Source organism: Haliotis rubra, unplaced genomic scaffold (genome assembly GCF_003918875.1).
Source record: "Haliotis rubra isolate DU_JTF1 unplaced genomic scaffold, ASM391887v1 Scf4, whole genome shotgun sequence".
NCBI classification, from domain to species: Eukaryota; Metazoa; Mollusca; class Gastropoda; order Lepetellida; family Haliotidae; genus Haliotis; species Haliotis rubra.
In genome coordinates, this window is record NW_025767079.1 from 4,771,856 (window position 1) to 4,785,354 (window position 13,499).

The 13,499-nt window shown below is 41.7% G+C and overlaps 1 protein-coding gene across 1 annotated transcript; it reads left to right on the forward strand.

The window, feature by feature from the left end:
* The first annotated feature begins 1,259 nt into the window (after positions 1-1,259).
* LOC124287108 (polypeptide N-acetylgalactosaminyltransferase 5-like) lies at positions 1,260-2,786 on the forward strand. The gene has a single exon (XM_046723586.1). The coding sequence runs from the start codon at positions 1,260-1,262 to the stop codon at positions 2,784-2,786; it is 1,527 nt and encodes a 508-aa protein (XP_046579542.1).
* The last annotated feature ends 10,713 nt before the right edge of the window (positions 2,787-13,499 follow it).

A 13,499-nucleotide genomic window follows, 5' to 3' on the forward strand; every position in this document is an offset into this window, starting at 1 on the left:
GATATACATGTATTTACTCTCAATTGTTATTCATTGAAATTATCGTAAACGCAAATACTCTCGGGGAATTAAAAAACAAACTAAGAGAACACAACACCAATTAAATCTACTTTAATCTTTTCTATGGATCAAGATTTTGTCAGATAGTTCACTCCTGACTCTGGCGTTGGTGTGGCGATCTAAATGGAGATAAGTTTATCCAGACCTATTTCTGATAGTCCTGAATGTAACTGCGGGCATCACACTGACGATGCGCTTCTGTCCCACATTTAACGACATAAGATTAAATGCATACTTCTTTACTAGAGGGTTTAATTTGTCTTCAATTTTATATGGTCATTCGGGCTCATCTGAACAGGTAAATCGAAAATTATTAAAATCTGTACATACCTACACCATGTCTTTCCAGAGATTCTCGGAATTTACCTAACTTAGTTTTATGGTATATGCCGTGCCTTGCAAATATTTTAACATCAAATAGCTACTAAATTTGAAACTGACTTTATTTGAATTCAAAGAGTCTATGTCAATCTATTTAAATCATCAGAAAATAGGAGGATAAAGAGCTCAAGCAAAACATCCTCAGGACATCTTTGGTTGTCAGCTCCTAAAAAATCACAATGTCATTGACAAAGAATGAAAATAGAAATGGTGAAAGCTGACAGCCTAGCGACACGGCAATGTTCGCTGACTGAGCCAATGTACAAAGCCCCACAATGCATCCGTGGAATGTCCCGTGACTAGTCAACGTGTCAAATTTGTCTGATATTGAAATACAAATATTTCCTCTTTTCTGAGCTCATCACGCCCCACGGTTGGGAACACTCAACAAACACATCCAATACAAGCAAACTGATTACCTTAACGATAACAATACTTACTGGAAGAGATAGCAAGATGTATACTTTTGGTGAAAATATTCGCAATGTTTTTACGTTATCATATCTAAGGGTGAACAATATATAGAAAGGCTGTCCACGAATATTAAACAGAGCGAAACGCTGTGATGTGCTTAGCTGGGACACTTCAGATCGAGCTGTTGAGCATTCATGACTCCCGTGAAGTAATACACCATGGCCTCACCATGCAGATGGCAAAGGAAACGACGATTAGTCCTTATTTGTTTATTAGTAAGCGTCGTAGTCGCTCTGAAGTACAGTATATGGACGAACCACAATGAGTTGTCTCGGGAATTGCCAGGTCCCTTGTTACGTCTTCACAACCCCGACGATCCCAATGTGAAACTCGTGTTTGCCCAAATGGACCTGACGGATCCAGGAGTCAATGGTACAGGATTGACGTTAAATGTGACGAAACTTCCCAAAGAAGAGGCTGAGAAGTTCCAGAGGAGTTTGGAGCAGAGGGAGTACTCCAGTTATATCAGCAGTCTCATACCTCTCCAGAGATCTCTGCCTGATATCCGTCTTAAGGGATGTCACTCGCTGTACACAGACCTCAACCTCCCTGAAACCAGTGTGATCATCATCTTCCACAACGAGCACTGGTCAGTCGTGTTACGGACTATCCACAGCATCATGGACAACACTCCACCTCATCTTATCAAGGAGATCATCTTAGTGGACGATGCATCTACAGACGAGGTTCTGAAGGATCCGTTGGAAAAGTATATTTCCCGATTCAGCAAAGTGCAGATACTGCGAGCTGAGTCTAGACAGGGTTTGATAAGAGCGCGGATGATGGGATTTGAACAGTCTACGGCTCCTGTTGCAGTGTTCATGGACGCACATTGTGAATGTTTTCCTGGCTGGCTGGAACCACTGGTGACAAGGATCGCCGAAAATCAGAGTATAATAACTACCCCTAACCTTCACTGGTTAGATTCTGAAAGCTTAAAAATCCACAAATGGGAACAGCGAAAGAATATTGGAATACCCGTTCTCACCTTCCCCAATCTTTTCTTCACCTGGTCCTCCATGTCAGAAGAGGAGTGGAAGAAGAGAACACGGGAGACTGACCCAGTTCGGTCTCCAGCCATGGTTGGATGTGTCATTGCCGTCAGCAGGAGTTGGTTCAAGAAACTTGGAATGTTTGATCCTGGTTTGGAAATCTGGGGCGGGGAGAATACCGAGTTATCTATCAAGACGTGGCTATGTGGAGGTGGACTGGAGATCATTCCCTGTTCAAATGTAGCGCACATGTACCATCCTCATCGCCCATCAAAAGAAAGTGACATCAGGTTCAAAAGAAACATCGCTCGTGTGTCCAACGTGTGGTTGGACAAGTACAAACACTTTACTGACAATTACGACGGTAGCATTGCGGATTATGGTGACATTTCGGATAGGATAGCTCTCAGAGATTCACTGAAATGCCATCCATTTGAGTTTTATTTGACACATGTTTATCCAGATCAATTCATCCCAGGGAACGGTATTTACACAGGGCCAATACGAAATGTGGAGGTTTCTAACCATTGCCTGGACTCGGGGGGCAGAAAGAATGGGGATTCAGTCAATGTTTTGCTGTATTCTTGTCATGGTCAAGGCAATCAATTATGGGATTTCACAGAGCATCATGAGATTAGAACTGGAGGAAGATGTTTAGATTCAGGATATGGAGATAACGTTGTGATGCGGAACTGTCACGGTCAGAGAGGGAACCAGGAGTGGGAAGTGGTCAGTCTGGCAGGTCACGTGCTGCTCCGGTCTCACGGAAATTGTGTTGGTGTTACTAAAGATAAATCTGCTCTTGTCTTGGAGAAATGCCACAGTTCTCCACTACAACAGTGGACTTGGAAGCAAAACAGGAAACCTAAGATTTCTTGACCACATATTCGTGTTACTTTGTACAATGATGTATCTCAGTTCCCAGTACAAGAGGACAGAGAAACAGAGAAAAGTACGGTTTTTCTATCATGCTTAACAGTATTCTTTTGTTTATGATGACATTTGACATGGCAAATTGAAAATACACTTCATTATCATGATCAAGAATAAAATGACAAAGCCAAATTATTCAGCTATATTTCCTTTCAAGACCATATATTAGGCATGAATGGTCAATCAAACCAAAAGAATTGGACATATACTACCCATCAAAAGTTTAGACTCGCGTAAATCAATCACTATAAGTTATGTATGTACATATGGTTACAACGAAGATGGATTTCTCCACTAACTTGGGGAAAACATCTGCAAACCTTATGCAGATTAATTGCACGAGGATCATGTATCAAATTGCTGAAAAGCATGACAATATCGTGCATGTGAACAGCTGCGTTTTGGTGTAAAGTTTTGATAAAAAAAATCGCCATTTTTCACCGAGTGTCATCATTTATTGAACACATGACAATAACCTTTTAACGTCACGAATTTGTTTTACAATACACTAGTTCATGTATAAACAGCTCATGTACGCTGTATGGATTATTTTACAAAATCTTGTTCAGAACTTTTGACTGATGTAAGTGGCTACATTTACACTGGTGAGTCTAAGCATTTGATGGGGAGTATATAAGACTTTCTAGCTAATTTATCTCTGTAGGAACATGTTAAAAGTGCAGAGTGTAAAAGTGAGCTGAGTGACTGTTCTGTTCATTAGCGAGGGCGTGTCCACAAGGATGATTTAGTCTCAGCTTATTTGCAACTTTATCTCAATGGACTATTTCATGAAGAACTACCACTGCTGAAACGTAATGCTTTAAATGCAAACACATAAGTGCCTAATTTTAAGGACATCTCATCTATATGTTCCTGGATAGTATGCACATGAACAGTATGCTTGTACTCTTACGTTAATGACAGCATGCAGGCCTCTATGTTAGCAATGTATAAATTCTGGTTACACATATATGTTGTTTCTCTTTTCACTGAAAACATATTCAATATGTATCATCCACTGTGTATGCAATAAGCATATGTTTCGTCGCATTACGTTACTACGTATGCGAGTGTTTACTTGTGTGTCTGTTGTTTTACGCCGCAGGAGTTGATTTGCCCAGTACACAATGGTATTTCTGCCAAGCGAGTTGATTTCCCCAGTACACAATGGTATTTCTGCCAAGCGAGTTGATTTCCCCAGTACACAATGGTACCTCTGCCAAGCGAGTTGATTTCCCCAGTACACAATCGTACCTCTGCCAAGCGAGTTGATTTCCCCAGTACACAATGGTACCTCTGCCAAGCGAGTTGATTTCACTTTGGAACATTGGTAGCTCTAACAAGCGAGTTGAATTCACTTGGGCACATTGGTAGCTCTAACAAGCGAGTTGAATTCACTTGGGCACATTGGTAGCTCTAACAAGCGAGTTGAATTCACTTGGGCACATTGGTAGCTCTAACAAGCGAGTTGAATTCACTTGGGCACTTGGGGTAGGGCACATTGGTAGCTCTAACAAGCGAGTTGAATTCACTAGGGCACATTGGTAGCTCTAACAAGCGAGTTGAATTCACTTGGGCACATTGGTAGCTCTAACAATCGAGTTGGGAAGCTCACGAGTTGGCACATTGGTAGCTCTAACAAGCGAGTTGAATTAGCTCTAACAAGCGAGTTGAATTCACTCACTTGGGCACATTGGTAGCTCTAACAAGCGAGTTGAATTCACTTGGGCACATTGGTAGCTCTAACACATTGGTACAAAGCGAGTTGAATTCACTTGGGCACATTGGTAGCTCTAACAAGCGAGTTGAATTAACAGAGTTGAATTTGAATTTCTAACTAGGGCACATTGGTAGCTCTAACAAACGAGTTGAATTCACTTAGTCACATTGGTAGCTCTAACAAGCTAGTTGAATTCTCTAGGGCACATTGGTAGCTCTAACAATCGAGTTGAATTCACTTGGGCACATTCGTAGCTCTAACAATCGAGTTGAATTCACTTGGGCACATTCGTACCTCCACCAAACGAGTTGATTTCCCCCAGTGCACATTGATACCTCTACCAAACGGGTTTTAGTACATTCATGTGCGAAATTGGACTACCTTCAGTTAATCACAGTTAATGTATTTCCATTTCCAGTTTTCATCCATCTCAAGACGAATATCCAGAAATAACGCCCCGCCATCTTCACCAAACTGGCATCTTTGACAGTCAGCGTGTAAATTTGATATACATCCACAACACACCCATATTATGTTTTTTGTCCGTCCCCGTGCGATATTAGGTCCATTTCAGTTACTTTTTGAACAATTACGTTTAGTATCATAGGACACTTTCCGATACTTTTCAACTTTTTATACTCCCTGGGGATCATACAGCCATGCTTCCTGTTAGGCGCAATGAACTAAGCACTCACATTGCCATCACATCCTCACGGGTACCCATTTTATAGGTGAGTGAACTGAGACTAGGTGGATCACAGTATCTTGTCCAAGGATACTACTCAAATGTGCCCACATCGGGACCCGAACCTAGGTGCCTCCACCGGGATAGAACCCGGGCCTTCGGCGTGATAGGCAGACGCCTTACCACTGCGCTATTGCGTTCCCCATTTAAAGTACTAATGTACTTAGCAAACGTTTGCGAATCATGCAATAACATTCGTAATTTTGCATTGGTCTTTTCAATCTTGACTTATATGTGTGATGAACGCTTTGAACGGTGCAAGTTAAAATTGTGTGAACGCCAGAGAGAGTGAAGGCTTTCCTCTGTTGCAAAATGTCTGTAATAATAGAGATATATACAGCGAAACCAGGTTTTAATTCAGTTAGGTTGTGTATCTCAGAACAGCGCAAGCGCTTAAAAGCCTATCAAACAAGTTCCCCGGGACAAATGAACCAAAAGGGGTCGTCTCAAAAACAGAACCGGCGTTAAACGATATTAAACAGCTTTGATAAAGGGGTGATTAGGGTACAGTGTAAATATTCTTCTATCAATGAGGACACAGTTATCCAGAAATACATTAATCATAGCTCTCCACGAAGTGGAATTTCCATACACTGCCAGTGGCGATGACGAAGCAGTGATCCATGAGGATTATTCGTTCCTTTTCTGAGGTCATTCATGACTGGGACTTGAGATCATATAACATTCCCGGATGAATTATCATTCAAATTCTGGACAAAAAAACACACATTATGATACCATATAAAGGTTAGCGTGACATTTTAAGCACTCCTGTACCTGGGCTTCGTAGTGTATGCATACTAGTTTTCTTGGCAGAAATGAACAGACTATTCTCATACCTCATTATTCGTAATTATTACGCGGAGCCAGAACTGATCTTTCAGCATTTCCTAGAGTGTTTTAGCTGTGATGCTTACAGCTTGCTTGAATGGCCTTTTCATCAAAGTAATTGTGTCTCAAACAAATTGTAAGGTGTTTTTTTATGAAAGGAACAAAACAGTATTTTGTCATATATTCAAACATATTTCATTCAAATTAAAAAGGACCGTGAGCAGGTTATCCAACATGACTCCCATAGAAAAGAAAACAATTGGAATGTACGAAGGAAAGATTTACGTTACTTTCATTAGTTACATAATCTCCTCGTACGACTTTTTCGAATATACATTTGCATTGCCGAAAGGATATGTTCCTTTTTCATAAAGGACAGACATTAATTTCGCCTTTACATCAAATCAAAATCAAATTTTACATTGCTGTTCGGGCGTTTGGTAAAATGTCCCGAATTAGTTTTACGCCGCTTTTAGCAATATTCCAGCGATATCACGGCGGGGGCACCAGAAACAGGCTTCACACATTGTATCCATATTGAGAATCAACCCGGGTCTTCGGCGTCGCAACATTTACAAGCTGATCTCATATAGTTGTGATTGGTTAGTTTTTAGTTAAACGCCGCACTCAGCAATATTCCAGCTGTATGGCGGCTGTCTGCAAATAATCGAGTCTGGACCAGACAACCCAGTGATCACCAACATGAGCATCAATCTACGTAATTGGGATACGATGACATGTGTCAACCAAGTCAGCGAGCCTGACCACCCGATCCCGTTAGGCACCTCTTACGACAAGCATGGATTTCTGAAAATCAAATCTAACCCGGACCTTCACGGGTTCTCATAGTTGTGATGGCTGTTAAGGTAAACACACAAGAACCTAGCTAATTGTACAGACAACTGGCTCGTGTACAGATGGCGGTACAATTCTTATAAAGTAAAAGGTTTCTGACTAGTTCGAAAAAACCCGTCTTCATTTGGCTATTGTTCAAATAGTAGAACAGAGAGTAGACAGAGAAACTAAGACAATCCATCTTTGATCTGCTGTACCAACAAATCCTCAGTATCATGAGTGCATCAGATGATTTGTTATGGATGATATGCATTCGAGGTGGCTGAAACGTTTTGAGTGGAACTATAATGGGTGTCATTGATGGAGAATATTGGTATTAAGTATTTTTCAATGTAATCCCTTCCCATGAACACTTGATCCTCCTGATGAAAAAGGCTTCTGCTGTTGGTGTGATAAAGGTGCTTTTCTTGATGGAACCACCTTCATTTAGTGAGTTCGGATCTGAACTTCTCACGCAGTTGTCAAAGGGGATTAGCATCAGGTTGGCCATTAATCGTCCAACCTTGAGGTAGGTTGTCCGCCAGTAGGATTCATTTGAAATCCCAGAATCCGAGCTGAAATATTCCTTTGCCTTCCTCGGAAGTGACCTTAACTGTTTCCACTGCTTTGACTGCTGTTTATAGTCTGTGGCTTACAGACGTCAACTCAGGGCTCGTTCATGATCACAGATCGTTGAACAAAGAGGTTTTCCAAAAGGGTTAAATTCTTTTGGAACTTGGGGAGTTTCTGGAGCCTTGGGTACCACCATGCTGAAACCTTTGCTCATTCTCAGATCATTACTCTCTGATGGTAGGTCCCCACTTCTGTTCATTTGCATGTTGGTTCAAATGTTTTGGAAAGTATTACACTTAATATGATTGGGACGAATTATCCTTTGAAGGTAGGCGGGCAAGTGAGTGATATTTATTTGGCAAATGAGCATGTTGATAAAATGACAAAAAACAAACAAAACAAAAATGACGCTAGTCTGTACATCATACAGTCTGAATAAGAAAATCCAGTGATTGTCATCATGAGCATCAATCTACGCCAGAACTTGTATCAACTAAGTCAGCGAGCCTAACCACCGTTAGTTGCTTTAAGGGTTGCTGAAGACCAATTCTAACCCGGATCTTCAAGGGTCCCTTAGCGTGCGTTGTCGTAAGAATAAAAAGGTGAGCTCTTTACATTCATGAAAGAAAATAGCAGCTGCAAGATATAAAAGGGGATGTGGCCGAGAGAAACCAAGCAACACCATAACAAAAACAGCATAGGGCATTGCGTAACAAATTAGAAGTGAATTACTCCGTACCCTTACGATACGTTGTGGGTTTTTTCTTTTCCCTCTTAGAACATTGTTTTCAGTAGGGAAGAGTTTTAATTTTATAAAGGAAACATAGTGTTATGAAAATTGTAGACATAACCATTTTTGTTAAATACATACTTATCATTCGTTGACATCCCAAATTATAGTTCAAGTGGATCTGATATTCGAACAACGAATCCTGACGTACCTCAGGGGTGAAAAAAGTTCTCAGTTGAAAGTGAGATGACTGTGCCATACAAGTCCCCTTTGTGGGTTTACATGAGAGCTGGGGTTTTGAAAGCATATTTAGTGGACTCATTGGGGCGAAACGACACACATTGTGTTAACAGAGCCGGTAATTAATATATAATATAGCAGGTATATATATGAGCACACCGAGTAGCAGGTCAATGCGCCATGAAACTGACATAATAGTACATAGAGTAACAAGTGAACTCGTCATGAAACTGACATAATTATACATAGGGTAGCAGGTCAACTCGCTATGAAACTGACATATTAGAACACAGAGTAGCGGGGGAACTCGTCATGAAACTGACATATTAGAACACACAGTAGCGGGGGAACTCGTCATGAAACTGACATTCTAGAACACAGAGTAGCAAATGAACTCGTCATGAAACTGACATATTAGAACACAGAGTAGCAAGTGAACTCGGCATGAAGCTGACATGTTAGTACACAGAGTAGAGGGTGAACTCGCCATGCAACTGACATATCAGAACACAGAGTAGCAAGTGAACTCGTTATGAAACTGACATGTTTGTACACAGAGTAGCATGTGCACTCGTCATGAAACTGACATATTAGAACACAGAGTAGCGGGGGAACTCATCATTAACCTGACATATTTGAACACAGAGTAGCGGGGGAACTCGTCATGGAACTGACATATTAGAACACAGAGTAGCGGGGGAACTCATCATTAACCTGACATATTTGAACACAGAGTAGCGGGGGAACTTGTCATGAAACTGACATATTACAACACAGAGTAGTGTGGGAACTCGTCATGAAACTGACATATTAGAACACAGAGTTACGAGTGAACTCGTCATGAAACTGACATATTAGAACACAGAGTAGCAAGTGAACTCGTTATGAAACTGACATAATTATACACAGGGTAACAAGTGAAATCGTCATGAAACTGACATGTTTGTACGCAGAGTAGCATGTGCACTCGTCATGAAACTGACATATTAGGACACACAGTAGCGGGGGAACTCGTCATGAAACTGACATTCTAGAACACAGAGTAGCGGGGGAACTCGTCATGAAACTGACATATTAGAACACAGAGTAACGAGTGAACTCGTCATGAAACTGACATATTAGAACACAGAGTAGCAAGTGAACTCGTTATGAAACTGACATAATTATACACAGGGTAACAAGTGAAATCGTCATGAAACTGACATATTAGAACACACAGTAGCGGGGGAACTCGTCATGGAACTGACATATTAGAACACAGAGTGGCGGGGGAACTCGGCATGAAACTGACATATTAGAACACACAGTAGCGGGGGAGCTCGTCATGAAACTGACATATTAGAACACAGAGTAGCAAATGAACTCGTCATGAAACTGACATATTAGAATACAGAGTAGCAAGTGAACTCGCCATGGAACTGACATATTAGAACACAGATTAGTGTGGGAACGCGTCATGAAACTGACATATTAGAACACAGAGTAACGGGGGAACTCGTCATGAACCTGACATATTAGAACACAGAGTAGCGGGGGAACTCGTCATGAACCTGACATATTAGAACACAGAGTAGCAAATGAACTCGTCATGAAACTGACATATTAGAATACAGAGTAGCAAGTGAACTCGCCATGGAACTGACATATTAGAACACAGATAAGTGCGGGAACGCGTCATGAAACTGACATATTAGAACACAGAGTAGCGGGGGAACTCGTCATGAACCTGACATATTAGAACACAGAGTAGCGGGGGAACTCGGCATGAAACTGACATATTAGAACACAGAGTAGCGGGGGAGCTCGTCATGAAACTGACATATTAGAACACAGAGTAGCAAATGAACTCGTCATGAAACTGACATATTAGAATACAGAGTAGCAAGTGAACTCGCCATGGAACTGACATATTAGAACACAGATTAGTGTGGGAACGCGTCATGAAACTGACATATTAGAACACAGAGTAGCGGGGGAACTCGTCATGAAACTGACATATTAGAACACAGAGTAGCGGGGGAACTCGTCATGAACCTGACATATTAGAACACAGAGTAGCAAATGAACTCGTCATGAAACTGACATATTAGAATACAGAGTAGCAAGTGAACTCGCCATGGAACTGACATATTAGAACACAGATAAGTGTGGGAACGCGTCATGAAACTGACATATTAGAACACAGAGTAGCGGGGGAACTCGTCATGAACCTGACATATTAGAACACAGAGTAGCGGGGAAACACGTCATGAAACTGGCATATTAGAACACCGAGTAACGGGGACCTCGTCATGAAACTGACATATTAGAATACAGAGTAGCAAGTGAACTCGCCATGGAACTGACATATTAGAACACAGATTAGTGTGGGAACGCGTCATGAAACTGACATATTAGAACACAGAGTAGCGGGGGAACTCGTCATGAAACTGACATATTAGAACACAGAGTAGCGGGGGAACTCGTCATGAACCTGACATATTAGAACACAGAGTAGCAAATGAACTCGTCATGAAACTGACATATTAGAATACAGAGTAGCAAGTGAACTCGCCATGGAACTGACATATTAGAACACAGATAAGTGTGGGAACGCGTCATGAAACTGACATATTAGAACACAGAGTAGCGGGGGAACTCGTCATGAACCTGACATATTAGAACACAGAGTAGCGGGGAAACACGTCATGAAACTGGCATATTAGAACACCGAGTAACGGGGGACCTCGTCATGAAACTGACAAATTAGAACACAGAGTAACGGGGGACCTCGTCATGAAACTGACATATTAGAAAACAAAGTAGCGAGTGAACTCGCCATGAAACTGACATATTAGAGTGTGTGACTGAGTTTAGTTTTACGTCGCACTCAGCAATATTCCACCTATATGGGGGGACATATTAGAACACAGATTAGCTGGTGAAGTCATCATGAAACTGACATAATTATACACAGGGTAGCAAGTGAAATCGTCATGAAACATGAGTGTTCAGAAAAAACATCAAAAAAATTATTTTCGTAACATTATATAAAATAGGCATAAATTAATATGTAAAGGCACGAACATATATACTGAGTCAAAAAAGAAACTTTCTTTCTTCAGGGCACTATAAAAGAACAAGAGATGGTAAGATGGTTAAATTGTTATTATTTCATTGCTGAGATCTGTGTGATGTACTCGATACACTGACAGTGCCATAATCCGTTCCATTAGGCTACACCGCCGTTCCAAAACATGGGTATACAGAATGTCAAGTCACAAGAATAAAAATGCGAAATTTCTCAGTTCAATATCGTGTATGGCCGCCCCGCGCATTCACCACTGCCAAACACCGTCTCCTCATCGACAGCCTGATGCTTGTGAACACGTGGTTGGGGATTCTGCGCCATTGCTCTTGCAAGGCAGCGCCAAGTTCCTGCAAATTCTGAGGTTGGTTCCTAAGACCACGAAGCCTTCTCCCAAGTGCATCCCAAACGTGCTCTATTGGATTAAGGTCAGGGGACCTCGATGACCAGTCCATGACGTTGATTCCAGCGTTTTGAAGGAAATTTCGTGTCAACATCGCGGTATGCGGCCGAGCATTATCATGCTGGAACTGTAGACCTGGGCCATGAGCCGCCATGAAAGGAACGAGTTCAGGGGGTGAGCACCTGGTCGCGGTAAGCAGCTGTGAGGTTTCCACGGATGACCAGAAGTCGGGAACGGTTGTTCCAACAGAAAGCACCCCACACCATGCAACTTCCGCTTCTGGGTCCATCGGAGGTGACGTTGGGCCCATAGCAGACGTTGACGTTGATGAAACGGCGTCAATATTGGCCCACGATATGGACGTCGAGAATGGAGTTTGGCAGCCCGCAACCGATTTCGAATGGTCTGTGAGGACAGTCGACCTCTAAACATCTCAGCCCTGGTTCGTGTAGCCGGCAGAAATCTGTCACGTAGGTGACGAAGGACGATTTGACGGTCTTCTGCTCGTGACGTCACACGTGGACGACCCGACCTTGGGCTATCAGAAGTGGTGCCAGTTTGTTGTAGACGACCTCGCAAGTCATACACAGTACGACGGCTGCATCCCATTGCTCTTGCGACGTCAATAACTGATCTTCCCGCTTGCAACATGCCAACGGCACGTTCACGTTGCACATTTGACAATCGTGGCATTTCAAGTACCGTTAGAACTGTGGTTTAAAAGTGTTTTTTCAATTCTTGAGGCCAATGCAAACACGTGCTTATGAAGAAAACTTCGATGCGAAGATCATGTGATCGACTGCACGTGCGAAACCTGATTTGGCACTAACGTCATTTGCACGAGGAATGGATGGGTTTGAGTGGGTTTTGCTAACGTTTTTCTAGAGTCGAAAGATAGGGATCCCATTTCGGATACATAGATGTATCATCAGAGAAAAATTATTCATTATTTTCAAATTACATTTTGTGAAGTTTCTTTTTTGACTCAGTATATGTTTTTTGAAGACTGGTATGATAGAGGATGTTTCAAATGATTATAAAGAAATGTATTCCTTATATCTACGTAGTCTTTACAATAAAGTAAAACATGTCAGGACACTGTGACGGGTTCGTTTTCAATGCAGCAAGTTGTGAAGTCACTCTGTATGAATATCTATGTCCGAAATGCCACTTTCGCACAAATGTTTTAGATTTCTGGTTCCTTCCAACCAAAAAAGCACCTGCAACTTCTGGCCTTCTTTATCACATAAATTATTCTCATGCAAACTGTTTTTGCATTGTATACATTGAGACAACACGTGATGTGCCTAAACTCTGTTTTCATATGAACCTTTTTGTAACTCTAATCTGTGTTAGAATGGGCCGTGCAAAGCTGTTACATCCTTTTGAAACATCGTAACCGTGCCTTGACATAAAGGAACTATGTCTCGTGTGCTACTCAAAGCTGAATACTGTGACATATCACGTGACAGGCGACGTGACAAGATGACCATCTGAAGTAGACTTGCATACACAT

Bases quoted from the DNA above. Each gene is read 5' to 3' on its own strand.
- LOC124287108 (XM_046723586.1), top strand. From the start codon at position 1,260: ATGGACCTGACGGATCCAGGAGTCAATGGTACAGGATTGACGTTAAAT.